This window comes from Lithobates pipiens, unplaced genomic scaffold (genome assembly GCF_037356315.1).
Source record: "Lithobates pipiens isolate NorthernLeopardFrog02 unplaced genomic scaffold, aLitPip1_a1.2 Scaffold_8, whole genome shotgun sequence".
Taxonomy (NCBI): domain Eukaryota; kingdom Metazoa; phylum Chordata; class Amphibia; order Anura; family Ranidae; genus Lithobates; species Lithobates pipiens.
The window spans coordinates 559,395,232-559,419,315 of NW_027507903.1; the positions used below are offsets into that span (position 1 = coordinate 559,395,232).

Here is a 24,084-nt window from a genome sequence, read left to right on the forward strand (position 1 = left end):
TCCTCCCTGTTGGAGATATTTAAAGAAAACTTTCTTCCCTGGCTGGTGTCAACTAGGACTGACCTGAAGTGCTGGCACCAGCAGATGTTTAGGTTGTTTGGGCGTAACATCATTCTAAAAAATGACAGACCTACCAAGACTTCTCTTTTACAAGCTCTCCCAGTGGCTATTTTCTCTGCACATAAAGTAGGATTCCTGATTTTTCTATAGAGCTATCAAATCGAACACAGTTCGATCCGGATTCTTGTACTACCTAAGGAAAGAGGGGGTATGCATTAAATATTATTATGCAATTCATATGTCCCATACATTAGCTTGTATTAAACAGAGATTAGAAAAGGGCTGGGTGGGCCCAGAACAAAATATGTCACCTTGTCCACTTCAGACCCCCCTGTGGTAGACCATACCTCTATTGTTTGAGGTGAAATTGCACCCTATGGTAGGTACTATGGTGGCAGTTTTGGCCAAAGTGGGCTGTCTAGGATCCCAGCCCCTGACACCCACTCTTATGTCCCCAGTAATAGGGGCCCTGGATTTTCTCCCGGGCTTATAGGATGCAAAATTCAAAGCTTTTCTCTTGATCAATCAATTTCAGGTACACCACTTCCTGTCATGGGGATGATGGTGGACAATGCCAAAGATCCAAGCCATGGTTTCCCCCACCCCTCCCTTGGATTCTTGGAGGGCTACGATCAAGCTGAGTAGAGTAAATCAGGCGCCATTATCCTCATTTGAACAACCTGTTCCTGCTAAAATGGCAACATGACCTTGACAAGAAACAAACCCCTTGCGCAGAGGGAACTGATTCTTTACTTTGCTCACCAATCCTCTCTCTCCTGTGGGTATCAGGAGGCGGGGTATAAATTGTTGGTGTAAGACTCAGGAAATCCTTCATAAGATCTGTCCCAATGTTTCTCAGATGGGCTGGCATTGTCATCAAGAATCTAGTAGGCTGCTACATCTCTTTTGGTCATGCCTCCATATATGTCCCTTCTGGTAAGACATCAGATGGCTAATCCATAAAATCACCGATATTTTTCTGGAGGTGTGTCCTGAGTTGTTTCTCCTACACCTCACTCCACTCTTGTGTTGCAGGCACAAGAAGTCTCTCCTGATTCCCCTGCTTGAAGCAGTGTTTTTTTTTTAAACCTGTAAGGCAATGTCATTATGTGAAACTTACCTTAGAACGAAGCCCTCCAGCATCGCACTGTCACCGCTGAAGGCGCTTCCATCTTAACCTGGCCTTCCTTCTGGGTTTGCGGACTCTGGCTGTGTGAGACGCTGGAGGCGTGATGAAGTCACTCCTGTGCATGTGCTTGGGAGCCACCATTTATGGCACAGGACTTTGAAGGAACTGCACAGGTATGATGTTCCTTCAGAGCACATGCGCCGGTGACATCACAGGCTGCATGTACAGTAAATATCTCCTAAACGGTGCACGTTTAAAAATATTTACTGTACCTATAGGTAAGCTTTAATATAGACTTACCTATAGGTAAAAATCATGCATGGGAGTTTACTCCCAATTTAATGCCACCAAAGTGTGCATTCCACAAAAGTGGAGGAGTGTGGACCCACCCTCGATTGGACACTGGATAGCAGTAGTCAATGGGATTAATGATATGGAACATTTAACAGCAACTGTGAGACAATTTTGTGAAACGTGGTATTATTGGCGTGATTTTCAAATATTCGTAGGGCTATGCATCCTATTTGTCCACACTGGTAGTGCAGGCTCCACCTTAGTGAAGGTGGGCTATCATGTTCATCTGGTTCACTTGGTGAAAACCGGTCTTCTCATGTCCCTTTACTTAAGACTTGTCTCTTATCCCTTATGTTTTAAAATGATGCTATCTTGGCTTCAGCATTAGTTTCCCAGAACACAAACTTGGTGTGTATAACTTTACGGGTGCCTCTATTGATATGTATTTTTGCACTGGACTGGGGTATATAGCTTTTTGAGACTGGTGTTAGATCTCTATTTTGTGATGTGGACCTGACCTTCTTTGGTCTCATTATACTGTGATATATCCCTGTATTCTTAATTAAATGAAGACTACATCTGTTGACTGTACCATGTGCTTTGTTGGAGAGTGAAATAAAAAATTATGAATATATTACAACAGGAGATACTTTTCTGGGAGTCTGAAGAGAATATGCGGAGGTTGCTGGAGAATGGAACGAAACAGCTAGCCAAGCAAATGGACCTTGAAGTAAGTGGTCGACATAATTATTCTGATTCCAATAATTGTAATAGTGACTTACCTCTTTCTGACACCTCTATACCTGGCCTGACGCTAGCAGAGAAAATCACTGCAGACAATCTTCATCACATAGTTGAACTCAACAAACACTTGACATCCATAGATATCTTTATTGCATGCAAGAGTGGCGGCAACCAATATGAATTAGTAGGCATTGTTGGCATTTGAAGTCAAAAGGAATATCTTTCCAAGCCTCAATGTGTGTCTTGCAAGAAGAGCACAGGAACTCATAATGAGGATGGAAGTTGCATTATATAAGAGGATACACAGAAAATTGTGTGTAATTAAAACAACGACCACAGGTTGTCAACATAACCATAAAAAAATTATTTCATGAAACAGCAAAAGAAATAAACATACAGTATCTCACAAAACTATATATATATATATATATATATATATATATATATATATATATATATATATATATATATATATATATATATATATATATATACACTTTTGTGAGATAATGTATGTTTTATATATATATATATATATATATATATATATATATATATATATATATATATATATATATATATATATATATATACGGTATCTCACAAAAGTGAGTACACCCCTCACTTTTTTGCAAATATTTTATTTTATGTGACAACACTGAAGAAATGACACTTTGCTGAAATGTAAAGTAGTGAGTGTACAGCTTGTACAACAGTGTAAATTTGCTGTCCCCTCAAAATAAATCAACACACAGCCATCAATGTCTAAACCACTGGCAACAAAAGTGAGTACGCTCCAAAGTAAAAATGTCCAAATTGGGTCCAATTAGCCATATTCCCTCCCCAGTGGCATGTGACTCTTTAGTGTTACAAGGTCTCAGGTGTGAATGGAGAGCAGGTGTAATAAATTTGGTGTTATTGCTCTCACTCTCTCTCTCACTGGATCTGTTCAACATGGCACCTCATGACAAGGAACTCTCTGAGGATCTGAAAAAAATAATTGTTGTTGTAATGTACATAAAGATGGCCTAGGCCAGTGATGGCGAACCTTGGCACCCCAGATGTTTTAGAACTACATTTCCCATGATGCAAAACTACACTGCAGAGTCCATGAGAATCATAGGAAATGTAGTCTCAAAACATCTGGGGTGTCAAGGTTCGCCATCACTGGCCTAGGCTATAAGAAGATTGCCAAGACCCTGAAACTGAGCTGCAGCACAGTGGCCAAGACCATACAGCGGTTTACCAGGATAGGTTCCACTCAGAACAGGTCTCCCCATAACATAATATGTAAAAATAAAAATATCGATCACTTCCCTAACATCACTATGGTAAAATTATATTGCTCTGGTCAAAGTGTGTTAAAAAAATTAAAATAAAAAATAAAATAAAAAAAGTATTAAAAAGAAAATTCTAATTTTTTTTTATTCCCATACTGTCACCAGTCAGTGTCCCTGATCCCCGACGACATGCCTCTTACTAAATAGCTTGAACTGTCTACATTCCAAAAACAGGCCATTTGGGGGATATTTGTACTGTCCTGACATTTATGGGCCTCAAGAAAAGGCCGCCAGTACATCGGGATTGATACATTTTCAGATATACTGTATATCATGGTTTGTGGAGTCTATAACTTTGCTACAGACTAAAAAATATACATTGATTTGGGGTATTTTCAGCAAAGAAATATAGCAGAATACATTTTGGTCTAAATTCATGAAGAAAGATCATTTATTTGCAAAATTTTATAACATAAACAAAGAAAAACTCTTTTTTTTCCCAAATTTTTGGTCTTCTTTTATTTATATAGCAAAAAAACAAAACAACCCCCAGTGGTGATTAAAGAAAGTTCTATTTGTGTGAACAAAATGATAAAAATTTAGTTTGGGTACAGTGTTGCATGACCTCGCAATTGTTATTCAAAGTGCCACAGCACTAAAAGCTGAAAATTGGCCTGGGCAGGAAGGGAAGTAATATTATATAGTACTGAAGTGGTTAAAGCTCTAATACAGTTAAAACTTTTTTTAAAAAGTTTTGAATAGAATGACTAAAGGATTTCAGCCATGTTTTAAATGCTGTCTGTCATGATTGGGGAAGAGTTCTTTCTACTTCCTGTATTGTCTAGGAGTGGTTGCCTAGATCACAAGCAAGGGGTATGTCAGAGGTTTGTGGCCCCAAAACATCAGATATCTTATTGTGAATAAACAAAAGGGGATTTCAGAAAAATATTTTGATGTTCATGTGGCATCCCTAATTGCATCTCCAGAATGGCGTCATCTGGATCACTCTAACAATCAAGATCAAATAAATCAATTGCCGCAAGTTTAAAAAAAGGTTTCATTGCTGTCTGTGCCCCCTTTAGAGAGATTCCACCTAACTCCCTGTTCTTGTTAATGGCCATCAAATAAAAAGTTAGCAGGATCACTTTCTCACTTTTATATGGTATCTGGAGTTGGACTTTAACTCAAAATGTTTGTGTTGCAGGATCTATCATTACTTGAGGACAAACTTACTCTTCATCACGTAAAGGCCGAGACAGTAATTGCCCAGAAGGGTGACCATGTAAGCAGAAGATGTGAAGAACCTCAGCATTTACTCTATTGCACTATTTCCTGCTCAAAGTCTCATAATGCATCTCTCCACCACTTGAATGTCCTACTGATGATAGTGTTTTAAAGAAGAACTGCTGTAATGCTTATAGCAATCATATTCTTCCTTTTATTTTCCCATGCTGCACTGGAAAGGGGGAAGGGAAAATCTAAGTGGTTTCCATGGGTGACGATAAGTTTTAAATATGTTTTTAAGATATTTTTCTAAAATTCATTATTCCAAACTTTCCCATCTCTCATGACCAGGGGCGGACTGACCATTCGGGCACTCGGGCACTGCCCAAGGGCCCCATGCCACTAAGGGGCCCCATCAGGGTTGCCAGCCTCAATAAAACCAGGGACAGTATGTAAAAATATGTGTTTTTTAAAAAAATCCCAAGATTATAGGTGCCACGCCTCTCCAGTACCTTTTCAGTGTATGCATGTGTATTCTGTGTGTGTATATTGTGTGTCTGTGTGTGTATAATGTATGTGTGTGTGTGTGTATACTGTGTGGCCCCATGATCTATTGCCTGGGGGCCCCATAATCTCCTATTGCCCGGGGGCCCCATAATCTCCTATTGCCCGGGGGCCCCATGAGTTGTCAGTCCACCCCTGCTCATGACCACTCTTTTTTCCTTTCAGGATGTTGGACTGCACTTTGTGCTCTCGGGCCGTCTTCATGTCTTTCAAGGGGTGACGGGGAAAGAGGACTCCTGTATCTTTGTGACTGCTCCTGGAGAAATGATTGGACAACTGACAGTTCTCACTGGGGAGCCTCTGATCTTCACTATCAGAGCCGTGCAGGACAGCTCCTTCCTGTGCCTGAGCCGCACTCACTTCTACCAGTAGGTCTCTCTGTACTCTTCATAAATTTTTGTGGACACTGTGTAATGGGGCCCTAAACACACAATACACATACTTTATGCATATCATTATTATTATAATTTATAAAGTATGCAGTATAGAACAGAGTAATATTTTCCAAGACACAATTGGCATCTTTCCATTAATCCCACAAATTGATGCTGTATCTTTCTTAATCACTTGACCTCCAGAAGGTTTTACCCCCTTCATGCCCTGGCATTTGTTTTCTATTCAGCACTGTGCTATTTTAACTAGCAATTGGTCAGGCAACACTGTACCCAAATGGAATTTATATTATTTTTTTCACAGAAAGAGAGCTTTCTTTTGGTGGTATTTAATCATCACTGCTATCACCATAAATCCTTTTCTTGGGTTCTTTTGAGGGCACAGGTCCCACTCTATGTTTCAGAGCATATAACAATGTTCACTCTCCTGCTCTGTGCGTTAAGTCCCAACATAAAATAAGACTCTCATATTGACAGGTTAGTATATGTGGATAATGCACACCTCGCTGCCTTCCAAAGACTGGCGAAGTCCAAATCAACTGAAAGCATAGAAGAACACAGAGGGCGCATAAGCCTAGCGCATTATCCTCCATACGTGTTTTTATTTAATAAAATAGAGGTGAATATACTCACAAACCAGTACTGCTGTCATAGCATAATCATAAAATCATCTGCTTATGTCCATATGCGAAATTCTAAAATACTTGTAGTCACATCGGCTAACTCGTTTCAAGTTTTCTCTCTCCTTCAGAGCCTACAGAACATGTCTATTTCACATACTTATATATGGTGTACTGACTCAAATGGTAGTAACCCCTTATGGGTCAAATTCATGATTTCCTAGTGCCCAATGCGATCAATTGGTGGGTAAATAGGTTAAGTAAAATAAAATAACATGAAATATATATAATATAGTAGCATAGAATCAAGTATCAGTAAACCTTACAATTAATGTCACAATATACTGAGTGTAACAATAAAAATTAAAGAATAAAAAATGAATGATGAAAAATGAAGATATATATATATATCTATGTGTGTGTATATACTGTGTGTGTGTATATATATATATATATATATATATATATAAAGCAGAAGAGGGAAAAGTTGAGATATTCATTGAATAACCATAGCGATTCACTGTCGCCCACTCATATGCCAAAGGCGTCATCAATAAATCTAAAATATGCCAGACAATTATCTTCAAACAGTTTACAATGATAAACAAATGCATTTTCCACCATATCCATATATGCATTGGCATATGGGGGGGGGGGGCGACATTAGAACCCATCGCCGTGCCTGTCAATTGTAAATAGTATGTATCCTTGAACAGAAAAAAATTCTCTTCCAATACAAGCCGCAATAGTTTTAAAATAAATTCTATTTGAGCAGAACTATAAAGCCCCGATTGTTTTGGAAGGCGTTTGCTTGCTTCAATTCCTAGCTCATGTGGAATAGCTGTATACAAATTGGCTACATCCCCAGGTGACTAATACAGCCCCTGGGGGTATATTAAACTTCTCTACCTTTTCTAAAAAATCCAAAGTATCACGAATATAAGAGCGGGTATTGGAGATAACTCAACACGTTAATGTCTAAACCTCTGGCAACAAAAGTGAGTACACCCCTAAGTGAAAATGTCCAAATTGGGCCCAATTAGCCATTTTCCCTCCCCGGTGTCATGTGGCTTGTGTTAAATTTGGTGTTATCGCTCTCACTCTCTCATAGTGGTCACTGGAAGTTCAACATGGAACCTCATGGCAAAGAACTCTCTGAGGATTTGAAAAAAACTAATTGTTGCTCTACATAAAGATGGTCTAGGCTATAAGAAGATTGCAGAGACCCTGAAACTGAGCTGTAGCACGGTAGCCAAGACCATACATCAGTTTAACAGGACAGGTTACACTCAGAACAGGCCTTGCCATGGTCAACCTAAGAAGTTGAGTGCATGTGCTCAGCATCATATCCAGAGTTTTTATTTGGGAAATAGATGTATGAGTGCTGCCAACATTCCTGCTGAGGTTGAAGGGGTGGGGGGTCAGCCTGTCAGTGCTCAGACCATATGCCGCACACTGCATCAAATTGGTCTGCATGGCTGTCATCCCAGAAGGAAGCCTCTTTTAAAGATGATGCACAAGAAAGCCCACAAACAGTTCGCTGATGACAAGCAGACTAAAGACATGGATTACTGGAACCATATCCTGTGGTCCGATGAGACCAAGATAAACGTATTTGGTTCAGATGGTGTCAATCATGCGTGGGGGCAACCAGGTGAGGAGTACAAAGACAAATGTGTGCCTACAGTCAAGCATGGTGGTGGGTTTGGGGCTGCATGAGTGCTACTGGCACTGGAGAGCTACAGTTCATTGAGGGAACCATGAATGCCAACATGTACTGTGACATACTGAAGCAGAGCATGATCCCCTCCCTTCGGAGATTGGGCCGCAGGGCAATATTCCAACATGATAACGACTTCAAACACGCCTCCAAGATGACCACTGCCTTGCTAAAGAAGCTGAGGGTAAAGGTGGCAGACTGGCCAAGCATGTCTTCAGGCCCAAACCCTATTGAGCATCTGTGGGGTATCCTCAAATGGAGGGTAGAGGAGCGCAAGGTCTCTAATATTCACCAGCTCTGCGATATCGTCATGGAGGAGTGGAAGAGGACTCCAGTGGCAACCCGTGAAGCTCTGGTGAACTCCATGCCCAAGAGGGTGTCACGTACCTGGTGGTGGGAGCCCGGAGTGCAGGGAGCGGCCTCTCGTAAGCCTCTGGCTCGAGATCCCCTGAGAGTGGGAACAGGGGTTCTGGAGGGCAGAGGGCACAAGTGCCAAGTCCGTGTAGGTGGGCCTGGTCCAGGAACTGGCGTCAGACAGCAGTGGATGAAGACAGGTGATTCTGGAGTGGCTGGAAGTCAGCAGCTGGCAGCAAGTAGGTGGGCACACGGGAACGGCTGGCAGGCAGGCAGCAGGCAGCAGCGGTCACAGAACACGGACTGGAACAGCAGGCAGAAGCGGGGTCAACACAAGCCGGGTCGTCAACGGGCTGGCAGCAGAAGTACCGAAGGAGGAGGCAGAAGAATAGTCAGGAGGTCCGGGGGTCAGGGCTGGCAGCAAGCAGGATAATCAGGAACAAGCCGAGTAGATCAGAGACAGGAACGATCAGGTAATCAGAGGCAACTCTCAGGAACGCTGTAGACAGGACAGCAACGGGCCACTAGAATGAATCACTTAAGAAGCCTTCTGGGCGCCAAGAACGGTCGCACGGCGTGCCCGTTCGCGCCCACGTCAAACCGTGCAACCGACCGTGACCCCGCGCACCCGCATGCGCACGTTCGCAACCTTGCGCACCCGCGTGCGCCCGATCGTACCTGCTCGCACCCGCGTGCGTCCGTTCGCGCTAACACGCGCCCGGGAAGACCTATTAGCGCTCAACGGACCAACATTGTGGGTAAGTCTTCCATGGGCTGCTGGAACTCGGGACCGACCATGACATTGCCCCCCCCCCCAAGGGGCAGCCTCCGGATGCCCAATTGGGCCATTTTACTAGGATGGGCCCTTCTGAAGGCGAGAATCAGTCTCCTGGCATGAATGTTGGATTCAGGTTCCCAAGAATTCTCTTCAGGTCCGTACCCTTTCCACTTTACCAGGAATTGAACTTGATTCCGTCTACGCCTGCAGTCCAAGATAGACTCCACCTCGTACTCGACTTCACCGTCGATGACCACAGGTTCAGGTGGGACAATCCTCCGACTGACGAAGGGGTCCGGGACGGCTGGCTTGAGTAACGCCACATGGAATACGGGGTGAATCCGGAATGACTCTGGCAGTTTCAGCTGAAATGCTACATCCTTTATTTTCTTTACAATTGGGAAGGGACCCACAAACCTTGGTCCCAACTTCTTAGTAGGGCAGGCCATCTTTAGATTCAACGTGGAGAGCCACACCTGGTCCCCAACCTTGAGTTCAAGCTCCCCCCTTCTCCTCCTGTCAAAGACTTCTTTATTATGTCTTTGGGTCTTTGCCATGGTCTCCTGCAGAAGTTTGTTATTGGCACTAAAGAAGTCGATATTCTCCTGGACTGCTGGTACCGGGCTTTCAGGCAGGTCTTGGGACAAGAATGAGGGGTGGAAGCCGTAATTGGCGAAGAACGGAGACTGACTTGTGGCAGAATGGATGGAGTTGTTATAAGCGAACTCCGCTAACGGGAGCAAGGAAGCCCAGTTGTCCTGAGAAAAGGACGAGAAGCAGCGTAGGTACTGCTCCAGCGTCTGGTTCGTCCGTTCTGTTTGCCCATTGGTCTGTGGGTGGTAGGCAGACGAGAGACAGAGATCAATTTTCAAGGCCCTGCAGAGTGCTCTCCAAAACTTGGACGTGAACTGCACTACCTGATCCGAGATAATGTTTGCGGGGACACCGTGCAGCCTCACGATCTCTTTAATAAAAACCTCAGCGGTCTCTGCAGCGGAAGGGGTGCCCTTCATCGGCAAGAAGTGGGTCATCTTGGTTAGCCTATCTACTACCACGAAGATTGTGGAGTAGCCTTCTGATGGAGGAAGCTCTACGATGAAATCCATCGAAATCATCCGCCAAGGCCTCTCTGGAACAGGTAATGGTTTCATCAGGCCCCAGGCCCTGGACTTGCTGCTTTTATTACGGATGCAAATGGCACAAGCCTCCACGTATCTTTTACAGTCGGATCTCAACTGGGGCCACCAAAAGGTGCGCTGGACCAACTCGGTGGTCTTGAGGGCGCCGAAATGGCCGGCCAACGGGTGGTCATGACATGCACTGAGGACTGGCACCCGAGCCTCCTGGGGGACAAAAATTTTGCCTTCATGCCAGAGAAGTTCATCTTGGGCCAGAAGTGTGACGTTAGGTGGAGGAGTGGCACCAACGGAGACTTGCTTAATCAGGGACAACAAATCAGCTTGAAGAAGAAGAAAGTTCCCTGAGGTCAGGATGGTATCCGGATGTGGAGAGGTCTCTGGCTCATTGAACATTCGGGACAGGACGTCCGGTTTGGTATTCTTGGAACCCGGGCGATAAGTTATGTGGAACAAAAACCGGGAAAAGAAAAGAGCCCATCTGGCCTGGCGTGGCTTCAACCTCTTGGCGGACTTCAAGTATTCCAGGTTTCTGTGATCCGTGTAAATGAGGATTGGATGCGTAGCCCCCTCCAGCAGGTAACGCCATTCCTCAAGGGCCACTTTAATGGCCAATAGCTCTCGATCTCCGACATCATAATTTGCCTCTGCTTCGGTTAGCTTGCGGGAGAAGAACGCTACTGGGTGCAAGCGGGCCCTAGGCCCATGTCTCTGGGAGAGAATCGCCCCAACCGCGATCTCAGAGGCATCAACCTCTAAGATATAGGGCCGGGTTGGATCAGGATGTTTGAGGATGGAAGCCGACACAAATAAGTCCTTCAGGGTAGAGAAGGCTTCCTGAGCCTCTGGGGACCATTGAAACTTCAGACCCTGCCTGGTCAGTCTGGTGATGGGGGCTATAATAGTGGAAAACCCCTTAATAAATTTCCTATAGAAATTTGCGAATCCCACGAAACGCTGGACCCCTTTTCTGTCAGTGGGAGCGGGCCAATCTCGGATAGCGGAGACTTTCTGAGGGTCCAACTCGATGCCATCTACAGAAATTACCAGCCCCAGGAATTGAATACTTGATTGCTCAAAGGTACATTTCTCCGGCTTGGCGTATAGCCCATGCAGACGAAGTCGGGATAGTACTTTCCTGACATGCTCCCGGTGTTCTGCCAGAGAGGAGGAGAAGATCAGGATGTCGTCCAAATAGGTAATGACGAACAGGTCTAGGTAGTCCCTGAAAATATCATTGATAAAGTGCTGGAATGTGGCGGGAGCATTGCATAAACCGAAGGGCATGACCAGGTACTCGAAGTGCCCGAAGCGAGTACGAAAGGCAGTTTTCCACTCGTCGCCATCACGGATGCGGACCAGATTGTAAGCCCCCCGGAGATCTAGTTTCGAAAATACTGCCGCTGACCCCAGTCTCTGGAAAAGCTCCGGCACAAGTGGTAGGGGATAACGATTCTTAATCGTTATTTTATTAAGGGCCCGGTAGTCAACGCAGGGGCGCAGGGTCTGGTCTTTTTTTTCCACGAAAAAGATCCCTGCTCCCGCCGGTGAAGTGGAGGGACGTATAAATCCCTTCCTGAGATTATCGTCCAGGTAGGACTTCAAGGTCACCAACTCAGTCTCTGATAGCGGAAAGATCCTCCCAAAGGGAATTTCTGCCCCGGGAAGTAATTCAATGGGACAGTCGTATGGCCTGTGAGGGGGTAAGGTCTCCGCACCCTTTTTGCTAAACACGTCCAGGTAATCATGGTAGGCAGATGGTACAATTTGGCGGGTTTCTGCGTCAACTTCCAGGCAGAGCAAAGAAGAAGAGGCCTGGTCGGTTCCCGACAAACAGTGCTGGAGGCAGTAAGGTGAGGGGAATCTCAACTCCCCGGTGGTCCAGTCAACAAGGGGGTTATGTGCCCTCAGCCAGGGCATGCCGAGAATGATAGGGAAGAAGGGAGAAGTAATAATGTCCAGACAGAGTAATTCTTGATGGGTCCCGGCAATAGTGGTTAACAGGGGCTGAGTCTGCTGGGTTACAGGTCCCGACTTGAGGGTGGAACCATCGGCCAGATGTATAGAAAGTCCCCTTGCCCTGGGCCGAAGAGGGATGTTATGTTTAGAGGCGAAGGTTAGGTCCATAAAGCCACTGCAAGCTCCCGAGTCAATAATGGCGTTGGTCTGGACGTTCCCTCCTGGTAGCTGCAAAGAAAAGGACACAGTCAAATGGGAGGCAGCACTAGGACAGTCTAACGTAAGGGCAGGAGATACGAAGAGGGACTTACGGAGCTTAGCAGGGCAATTGCGCACGAAGTGTCCAGACCCACCACAGTAGAGGCAGAGATTTCCTTCCCGGCGGCGTTGGCGTTCTTCAGGCGTTAAGGAAGGCCGGAGTAAGCCCAGCTGCATGGGCTCAGGGAGGTCTTGACTTGTCGTGGTGACAGCAGGAGGGGTGAGATGAGGAGAGCTGGGGACCCGAGGAAGCATCCATACCGGACGAGAAGTGGTTGAAGACCGCTCCAGGCGGCGTTCTCTCAGCCGCCTGTCTATTTGGATCGCCAGTTCCACCAAGGCTTCTAGAGTCTCTGGAATGCCCACTCGGGCGAGCTCGTCCTTCAACGGTTCCGATAGGCCCATCCGGAACTGATAGCGTAATGCCGCGTTATTCCAGTCTGTGTCGGAGCTCCAGCGTCGGAACTCCGACGCGTAGTCCTCTACAGGTCGGCGACCTTGCTGCAGCGAATGCAGGGCTGCTTCAGCGGTGGCGGTTAGTTGTGGGTCTTCGTACAACCGCGACATGGCCTGGAAGAAGATGTCCAAGGTTTCAAGGGAGAGATCCTTCTTTTCTAGTAGACGGTGGGCCCAAGACTGAGGTTCACCGGTTAGCAGAGAGATCACGTAGCCCACCTTGGTAGCCTCGAGGGAGAAGGTCCTCGGCTGTAGAGCAAAGAACAGTTCACATGAGTTCCGAAAAGCCCGGAATTTCCCTCGATCTCCGGAAAATCTCTCGGGTGTAGGCACCCTGGGTTCGGGTGGCAGCATCACTACAGCAGGAGTAGCAGAAGTTCCGGAAGTAGCAGGAGAGGAGGTAGACAGGGCCTGGACCCGTTCCTCCAGTTGACTGTAACCCTCCTGTAAACTCTTCACTGCTTGAGTGAGGCCTGCGAGATGGTGGCAAAGTTCGTCCATTGGAGAGGCTCCCTGCGTGGGCTCGGACATGGCTGTCCTGTACTGTCACGTACCTGGTGGTGGGAGCCCGGAGTGCCTCTGGCTCGAGATCCCCTGAGAGTGGGAACAGGGGTTCTGGAGGGCAGAGGGCACAAGTGCCAAGTCCGTGTAGGTGGGCCTGGTCCAGGAACTGGCGTCAGACAGCAGTGGATGAAGACAGGTGATTCTGGAGTGGCTGGAAGTCAGCAGCTGGCAGCAAGTAGGTGGGCACACGGGAACGGCTGGCAGGCAGGCAGCAGGCAGCAGCGGTCACAGAACACGGACTGGAACAGCAGGCAGAAGCGGGGTCAACACAAGCCGGGTCGTCAACGGGCTGGCAGCAGAAGTACCGAAGGAGGAGGCAGAAGAATAGTCAGGAGGTCCGGGGGTCAGGGCTGGCAGCAAGCAGGATAATCAGGAACAAGCCGAGTAGATCAGAGACAGGAACGATCAGGTAATCAGAGGCAACTCTCAGGAACGCTGTAGACAGGACAGCAACGGGCCACTAGAATGAATCACTTAAGAAGCCTTCTGGGCGCCAAGAACGGTCGCACGGCGTGCCCGTTCGCGCCCACGTCAAACCGTGCAACCGACCGTGACCCCGCGCACCCGCATGCGCACGTTCGCAACCTTGCGCACCCGCGTGCGCCCGATCGTACCTGCTCGCACCCGCGTGCGTCCGTTCGCGCTAACGCGCGCCCGGGAAGACCTATTAGCGCTCAACGGACCAACATTGTGGGTAAGTCTTCCATGGGCTGCTGGAACTCGGGACCGACCATGACAGAGGGTTAAGGCAGTGCTGAAAATAATAGTGGCCACACAAAATATTAACACTTTGGGCCCAATTTTCACTTAGGGGTGTACTCTTGTTGCCAGCAGTTTAGACATTATTGGATGTGTGTTGAGGTATCTTGAGTGGTCAGCAAATGTACATTGTTATACAAGCTGTACACTCACTACATTGTAGCAAAGCGTAATTTCTTCAGTGTTGTCCCATGAAAAGATATAATAAAATATTTACAAAAATGTGAGGGGTGTACTCACTTTTTTGAGATACTGTGTGTGTGTGTATATGTGTGTACATATATATATATATATATATATATATATATATATATATATATATATATATATAGTTGTGCTCATACAGTGCCTTGTGAAAGTATTCGGCCCCCTTGAACTTTTCAACCTTTTGCCACATTTCAGGCTTCAAACATAAAGATATAAAATTAAAATTTTTTGTGAAGAATCACCAACAAGTGGGACACAATTGTGAAGTGGAACAGAATTTAAACTTTTTTAGCAAATAAAAAACTGAAAAGTGGTGCGTGCAAAATTATTCGGCCCCTTTACTTTCAGTGCAGCAAACTCACTCCAGAAGTTCAGCGAGGATCTCTGAATGATCCAATGTTGTCCTAAATGACTGATGGTGATGAATAGAATCCACCTGTGTGTAATCAAGTCTCTGTATAAATGCACCTGCTCTGTGATAGTCTCAGGGTTCTGTTGAAAGCGCAGAGAGCATCATGAAGACCAAGGAACACACCAGGCAGGTCCGTAATACTGTTGTGGAGAAGTTTAAAGCCGGATTTGGATACAAAAAGATTTCCCAAGCTTTAAACATCCCAAGGAGCACTGTGCAAGCGATCATTTTGAAATGGAAGGAGTATCAGACCACTGCAAATCTACCAAGACCTGGCTGTCCCTCTAAACTTTCAGCTCAGACAAGGAGAAGACTGATCAGAGATGCAGTCAAGAGGCCCATGATCACTCTGGATGAACTGCAGAGAACTAAAGCTGAGGTGGGAGAGTCTGTCCATAGGACAACAATCAGTCGTACACTGCACAAATCTGGCCTTTATGGAAGAGTGTCAAGAAGAAAGCCATTTCTCAAAGATATCCATAAAAAGTCTCGTCTAAAGTTTGCCACAAGCCACCTGGGAGACGCACCAAACATGTGGAAGAAGGTGCTCTGGTCAGATGAAACCAAAATCAAACTTTTTGCCCACAATGCAAAACGATATGTTTGGCCTAAAAGCAACACAGCTCATCACCCTCAACACACCATCCCCACTGTCAAACATGGTGGTGGCAGCATCATGGTTTGGGCCTGCTTTTCTTCAGCAGGGACAGGGAAGATGGTTAAAATTGAGGGGAAGATGGATGCAGCCAAATACAGGACCATTCTGGATGAAAACCTGTTGGAGTCTGCAAAAGACCTGAAACTGGGACGGAGATTTATCTTCCAACAAGACAATGATCCCAAACATACAGCAAAATCTACAAAGGAATGGTTCACAAATAAACATATCCAGGTGTTAGAATGGCCAAGTCAAAGTCCAGACCTGAATCCAATCGAGAATCTGTGGAAAGAGCTGAAAACTGCTGTTCACAAACGCTCTCCATCCAACCTCACTGAGCCCGAGCTGTTTTGCAAGGAAGAATGGGCAAGAATATCAGTCTCTCGATGTGCAAAACTGATAGAGACATACCCCAAGCGACTTGCAGCTGTAATCGCAGCAAAAGGTGGCTCTACAAAGTATTAACGCAAGGGGGCCGAATAATTTTGCACGCCACACTTTTCATTTTTTTATTAGTTAAAAAAGTTTCAAAAATCCAATAGATTTCGTTCCACTTCACAATTGTGTCCCACTTGTTGGTGATTCTTCACAAAAAATAAAAATTTTATATCTTTATGTTTGAAGCCTGAAATGTGGCAAAAGGTTGAAAAGTTCAAGGGGGCCGAATACTTTCACAAGGCACTGTAAGTTTACATACCCTGGCAGAATTTATGATTTTTGGCTATTTTTCAGAGAATATGAATAATAACACAAAAACATTTCTTTCATTCATGGTTAGTGTTTCGCTAAAGCCATTTATTATTAATCAACTGTGTTTATCTTTTTAAATCTTGATGACAACAGAAACTACCCAAATGACCCTGATCAAAAGTTTACATACCCCAGTTGTTAATACCATGCATTACTCCCTTTAACGTCAATGACAGCTTGAAGTCTTTTGCGGTATTTGTGGATGAGGCTTTTTATCTTCTCAGATGATAAAGCTGCCCATTTCTCTTGGCAAAAAGCCTCCAGTTCCTGTAAACTCTTGGGCTGTTTTGCATGAACTGCACATTTGAGATCTCCCCAGAGTGGCTCAATGATATTGAGGTCCGAAGACAGAGATGGCCACTCCAGAACCTTCACTTTATTCTGCTGTAGCCAATGGCAGGTCGACTTGGCCTTGTGTTTTGGATCATTGTCATGTTGGAATGTCCAAGTAGGTCCCACATGCAGCTTCCTGGCTGATGAATGCAAATGTTCCTCCAGTATTTCTTTGATAACATACTGAATTCATCTTGCCGTCAATTTTTACCAAATTTCCTGTGCCTTTGTAGCTCACACATCCCCAAAAATTCAGCGATCCACCTGTGTACCTTTCATCATAGGCCTTGTTGACTCCTCTTCAAATGTAGCGTTTATGGTTGTGGCCAAAATGCTCAATTTTGGTTTCATCATTCCAAATTACTTCGTGCCAGAAGGTTTGAGGTTTGTCTCTGTGCTGTTTGACGTATTGTAAGCGGGATACTTTATGGCATTTGCATAGTAGATCTCTTCTGGTGACTTGACCATGCAGCCCATCTTTTTTCAAGTGCCTCCTTATTGTGCATCTTGAAACAACCTCACCACATGGTTTTTAGAGAGTCCTGTATTTCACCTGAAGTTATTTGTGGGTTTTTCTTTGCATCCCGAACAATTTTCCTGGCAATTGTGGCTGTAATTCTAGTTGGTCTACCTGACCATGGTTTGGTTTCAACAGATCCCCTCATTTTCCACTGCTGGTTGACATTCTCAATTCCTTGGATATCTTTTTATATCCCTTTCCTGTTTTATACAGTTCAACTACCTTTTACCGCAGATCCTTTGACAACTCTTTTACTTTCCCCATAACTCAGAATTAAGAAACGTCAGTGCAGCACATTCAAACCCCTTTGTGTCAACTTGTCTGCATGTTATCAGGCCAAAATCAGTATGTAAACTTTTCATCAGGGTCATTTGGGTAGTTTCTGTTGTCATTATAATTTAAAATCACTATTGATTGCATTAGGCACTATGGAATGATGAGATTGACCCATTTGAGTCAGTACACCATATATATGTCTGTGAAAGGGACATGTTGTGTAGTCTTGTACATAAATTCCAAAAAAGACAGGCAGAATATGGGATCTGGGTCCCTACTCCAGATCCTATTGACCATCTCTGTCTTAGGACAGGAGGAGTCAAATCAAGCTTGTATGGTCACCGTAACCAACTGCAGATCTCCAGCCGGGATATCTTGTCCTCTCTAAACACCAGATGGCTCATGCATGAGCTTCCACAAAATTCCCCCTCCCACCTACATGACAGGGAATTTATTCACATATGACACAGTGGACCGTGAAAAATAGGAGGAATAGCATACAATGATGGTGACCCCACAAACTAGATACATCCCAATTTCCTGTCGTGTAGATGGGAAGAGGAATGTTTGTGGAAGCTCATGCCTGAGCCATCCGGTGTTTAGAGAGGATGAGCTATCCCGGCTGGAGATCTGCAGTTGGTCACGGTGACCATACAAGCCCGATTTGACTCCTCCTGTCGTAAGACAGAGAGGGTCAATAGGATCTGGTGAGTAGGGACCCAGATCCCATATTTTGCCTGTCTTTTTTTATAAGTCACAGTATGTACACCAGTATTGTGTGAACAGGGTTGTATGCAATCAAGACTTCGGCTGCACCTGTCAACCATCTACACAGGAATACAGACTGCTTGATTGATCAGCTCCTATCCATTTTTGTTTTCTTTCAATTCATTATTTATTTTTCCATGCAAGCAGTTCAATACTGTAGAGAGATTGTTTGATACATGGACTAGAACACATTTATGTTGTATTGCTTCATAATTTTTATTTATAGGGATTATGTTTTGATCTCACATTGACACATATTTAATGTTTATATTTTTCTAATTTACCACGGATTCATAAGATTGTATTTCACAATATTGTTAAAAGTAGCAAGCGCTGTTTAGTCACGGATTATATCCAGTGTTTTAATTGCGTATTACATTTCAGTCACAACAGCAGCTGCCTTCATTAAAATGACTTAGGTGAGGTGCGGGTGATATATGCTCACAGCATATACATATATTTATCACTGCTATAGCCGAATAATGGCTACAGCAAGTGCTTCCAGTGCCAGGAGGGCGCCAATATTCCTTCGGACTCGGCTAATCACAGAAAAGGGTAAAGAGCCGATCACGGCGGGCCCTTTACCACGTGATTAGCTGTCAGCCAATGACAGCTGATCACAGAAGTAAACAGAAGCTGGTTATTAGCTTTTTTTCTCCTCACGATCAGTGTGAGGAGAAAAGACTAAAGCCGGTAATTGGCTGCTGTTACAGGGTCATCGGTCCCTGCCTCGGTGCCTACCAATGCTGCTAATTAGTGCCACCCAGTGCCACCAGTGCTGCTAATCAGTGCGCACCAGTGCCACCTATCAGTGCCCATCAGTGCTGTCAGTTAGTGCCCATCAGTGCCTCATTATCAGTGCTGCCTACCATTACCGCCTACAAGTGCCTATCAATTCACATCTGTGCCACCTCTCAGTGCCTCCTATCAGTGCCACCTATCAGTGTCCATCAGTGCCACCTATCAGTGACGCCTCATCAAAGCCTTCTTATCAGTGCCCACCAGAGCCGCCTCATCAGTTCTCATAATTTCAGCCTCATCAGTGCCCATCAGTGCCACCTCATCATTGCCACCTCAACAGTGCCCAACAGTGCCGTCTCATCAGTGAAATTCAGTGAAGGAGAGAAATTACCTGTTTGCAAAATTTTATAACAAACTATAAAAAAAAAGATTATTTTTTTTTCCCAAATGTTTTTTTTGTTTCTATAGCAAAAAATATAAAAAAACAGTGGTGATAAAACACCAACAAAAGAAAGCTTCATTTGTGTGAAAAAAATGATAGAATTGTGTTTGGATACAGTGTTGCATTCATTCAAAGTGCAACAGTGCTGAAAGCTGAAAACTGGCCTGGGGAGGAAGGAGGTATATGTGCCCAGCAGGCAAGTGGTTACGTTAAGATGTTGTTAAAAGAAATCTTTCCTGAAAGAAATAGCGAGCCTGCCCCAGCAGATTTCCCATTCTGCAAATGCTAATTGCCTGGCTATCATGCTGACTATGTTGCTTCAAAACTATGTCCCTTTCCTGGAACAATGCTGCTTATTAGCTCTAGATTAATGGATCAAAGTGGGTCACCAAAACAGCCTGGCAACTGTCATTTTCAAAAAATAGTTAGAAATTATTGCTCTGTTCCTGACAGCCATCTGGATTTTGGCTGCCATTTTTGTAATGTAGCTTAACAAATACAAGAAAGGGATAGATTTGTGGCTGGCAGTTCAGATCCTCTGATATGCGAATACATTTGTTACCTCCTATAGTCATTTCACAGCATCTTTTGTCATTCAGGATCCTGCGCTCCCACCCCCGTGTGCTGCTCGCTGTGGCTCACTCTGTTGCTCAGCGGGTGTCTCCCTTTGTGAGACAAGTGGATTTTGCCATTGACTGGATTGGAGTTGAAGCTGGTAAAGAACTGTACAGGTAAGGCTAGAGATGTATATCTATGCACTGATGCAGAGCTAAAAGCAGGTAAATGCAGGTTGATGGGACGGGGGAGAGAAAATAATCTGTTGACGTTCTATGTTAAAAACAGAGATCTTGTATATTTCCTTAGTGGGTCCCTTTGCTCTTTCTTACTGGAAATTGTGATTTTATTAATTTCATGTTATCTAGAGCCAGTTGAAGGGTATCCTGTCTCCTGTCATAGGTAATCATTATAGAATTGCCTTAGCCATACACAACTGGAAAACAGGCCAAGAGAGACCCAGAGCTTTCTAGAAGGACTGTCGTTTGCATTTGACCAATAAACACGTAGGAATCTCCCACAAAAAACATCAATCTAGAGGTGGGCAAGGAGAAGGCTAGTCTGTCATGCTCAGTCTGTTAGTTTTGTAACTCCACCCATTATAATCAGGCTAAAAGTGATAACGAGATCATTATGAAATGTTCATTCAAATGTCTGATTTTGTTTGTTTGCTTATGTTTTTTTTTCCCTCTCTTTCTTTCTCTTTTTTCCAACCAATCTGTCTTATGACGTGTACACATGACCGGACTTTTCGTCAGCAAAGTTCCGACGGAATGAATCCGTCGGACAATTTGATCTTGTGTGGGCTTCATATGACCTTTTCTGTCGAAAAATCTGATGGACTTTAGAAATAGAACATGTTTCAAATCTTTCCGCCGGAACCAGTTCCTATTGAGAAAACCGCTCGTCTGTATGCAAGTCCGACGGACCAACAACAACGCAAGGGCAGGTATTGGCTACTGGCTGTTGAACTTCCTTTTTCTAGTCCGGTCGTACGTCATCATGTTAAATGATCAAACTTTGGTGTGATCGTGTGTAGGCAAGTCCATTTCAGCAGAACTCAGTCGGAGCTCCTTTGAAAAGTCAGTCGAAAAGTCCAGTCGTGTGTACGCAGCATTATTCTCCCCTTCTACTACTCTCTCTTTCCAATCTTTTCTCTTTCTTAATCTCTTTTCTTCTCTCTCCATATCTTTCCTGCATTCATATCTCTCATGTTCTCCTCCTCTGTCTCTATTTTTTTTTTTTGTGTTGTCTTCCTACCTCATACAGCTACTTTTTTTTCTTTAAAATTTTTTCTTGTATTTTCCCTATGTTCACACATAACTATGTTTTTTATGTTTAGAAAAGGGGACCCATCTGATTGTACTTACATTGCCCTAAATGGACGTCTCCGTTCAGTGATTCAGCATCCTGATGGGAAGAAATGTGTTGTAGGGGAGCATGGCCGAGGCGAGCTGATTGGAATGGTGAGAAGTTCCATGTATTGTGGCTATTCTGTATAAATTGCCCACAGGTGAGACTATAATGACTATCTCAGAGAAACAATGCCCCTATAGTCACATTGTAATACTGGATTTCATCAGCAGGTAACACTGTAGGTGACTGTAGCTCACAGTCCTAATAAAACATTAGGTTTTTGGAAGGGGGATGCCAAGGCAAACTCAAGCAAAGGAGGGGGTGCTGCTGTTTCTACTGGCTGATTAATCATACCAGGTTACTCCTCTTCCATTATGCTGAGCTGTTATTTTGTATACTTTGTAAAGAGGCCAGACTAGTACAATGGCTGCCATAGAGATCTGCTTAGTCTCTATATTCACATTGTAATATCAGATTTCACCAGCAGGAAACACTGTAAGTGAATATAGGTCACAGTCCTTAGCACTCCAGTAAATGAGATATTTTTATTTTAATTGAACTCAAATATGCTTCGATAAAGTGCTGGGTAATGCAATTTCAATGTTGAGAGATGCAAAGCTTGCATTGTTGATTGTCAGTATTCTCTTATATGTGATACTACTAACAGGTGGAAGCTTTAACGCACAGGCCAAGAGTGACCTCTGTGAATGCAGTGCGAGACTCTGAGGTGGCAAAGGTCCCTGATGGAGCATTGTCCTACATTAAGAGAAGATACCCGCAGGTACATTTTAAGACACAACTAAAAGCAAGTCACAGAATTTATAAAAAAAATGTACAAATCCATCATCACAGACCAAGAGGTTATGTGGCATTAAGCCAGATGTTTTCATGCTGCTCGATCGTACTTTTTACAGAAATGTTTACAGAAAAATGTGTAGTTATTAGCACACATTCTGAGCCCTTGATTTCAATTATTAAACTGGGTATCAATGGTGGCTGTAGCTCAATATTTTGGTGCGGGGGGTGCAGCAAACCAACGCAAACCCCCCCTGCAGGAGATAGATGGGAATACGGCAACCCCCCCCATGGGAGACAGAGGGGAATGCAGTGACCCCACCTGCCCGTGGGAGATGAATGGGAATGTGGAAATCCCCCCCGCCCACTGGAGACAGATGGGAATGTGGCGGTGATCAGAGGCCTCCTTACCTTAGGAAGGAGCCAGATCAGGCAGACATGGATCCGGGCTGCAGCTCCTCGCTTCGGGGCCATTGCTTCTCCTCCAGGCTTAACAGGAAGTGGGTCCTGACTGAGACCTGATTGGCTGGGAGTTCTAAGACATTGAAATCCAAGCATCTGGCGCCCTGCATGTAGATGAGGGGGCCATACACATGGATGGGGGACGGCGCCCCTGTGCCCCCTATGGATGGGCCGCCACTGCTGGGTATCATTTAAAAATTAGGCACAAAAGAGCTACATACAATCCACAAACATTATTACTGCCTTCATTGTTGTTTGATGGGCAGCTATTTTACCTTCCTGTACTAAACAATGAAGGGGCAGTGAAAGCTCTCACTGCATTACAAATTTCTCACCTTGGCTCTATTCTGCAATATATTGCATGCTGGAGAGGAGGAGAAGCCACCAGTTAGAGTTTTGTTGTAGAGATCTTAAAAGTGCTCTACACAGTGAGAACTGGATTTGGCGGTTTGGCTATTCCTATTCCCTTGGTTTGCCCTTCTAGTGATGTATAATGATTGATCTCATAAACTAAGCTTAAACTTACACAGAAAAGTGCAGCTCAGAGATCAGACATAGTCAAGGTACTAGGTAGAGGGTCAGGGCAGGTGGAAGATATCAGGATTAATTCAGGCTGAACAACCAGGAGCAACAGGGGGCTAGACTTGCATACTTGATAACTAACCAAGCCATAGAGCAGATCAGGATAATTGCAGAGTAATTTAAAAAATAGATGACATCTTTCCTCTGGAGATTGTCAGTGCAGTATGTTAGGTTTATATCTAGAGTCAGATGATACTGGATTTTCTTTAGTATATCCAAACTTTAGTTCTAGCTATGCTCATGCAGATGGTGCAGACTTGTTTCTAGAAATGGCATCCCTGCCTGCAGCAAACAGAGGACAAAGATAAGATAAAGAGCTGCCAGCTGCTTGTTGAAAGGATTTTTGCAACCAAAAAAGATTTTGGCTTTTGGAAGGTCCTATCAATTTAGCGAACGGGAGTATTTTTATCATTATACATGATTTATATAGTGCTAGCAGTTTGCTCACCACTTTATAATATAAAGGGAGACAGTACAATTACAATACAATAAAATACAGAGTTTAAAATAAAGAGTTTTAAGAGGGTCCTGTATATAAGATCTTATAATTTAATAGGATCTTGGATGTCTACCATTATATATATATTATATTTATATTTAGCATCCTTTTTTGTCAGTCTCTCTTTTTCATTGTCAACATGTCAAATATAACGATACAAACTAAGCTGCAGAATGGCCTAGTTCTGAAGGTCTTGCATGAGATTCTTCTGGAAGGGACCAAAAAATAAAATGAGAGCCATCGCCCATAGTCAGCTTTATAACAGATTGATCTATAAAATAATGAATTTACTAATCAGATTTACAACTAAATTAACATACCACTGTGGCACAGGAATTACTATTCTATATACATAATAAATTGTATTGCTCTTCCTTATGTGGATGCTCATTTTAATCAGGTATTTAAAATTGATGTTTTCTGTGGAACCTTAACAA

General features: G+C 44.2%; 1 protein-coding gene across 6 annotated transcripts in view; it reads left to right on the top strand.

Annotated features, from left to right (window-relative positions):
• LOC143960961 (patatin-like phospholipase domain-containing protein 6) overlaps positions 1-24,084 on the top strand; it is a 121,254-nt gene that overhangs the window by 69,261 nt on the left and 27,909 nt on the right. For all 6 annotated transcript variants that reach the window (XM_077470023.1, XM_077470026.1, XM_077470025.1 and 3 more), the window contains exons 14-19: positions 2,127-2,213; positions 4,712-4,789; positions 5,461-5,663; positions 19,998-20,129; positions 21,296-21,419; positions 21,977-22,090. In XM_077470023.1, coding sequence (XP_077326149.1) covers positions 2,127-2,213; positions 4,712-4,789; positions 5,461-5,663; positions 19,998-20,129; positions 21,296-21,419; positions 21,977-22,090 — 738 coding nt within the window. The remainder of the gene's footprint in view (positions 1-2,126; positions 2,214-4,711; positions 4,790-5,460; positions 5,664-19,997; positions 20,130-21,295; positions 21,420-21,976; positions 22,091-24,084) is intronic.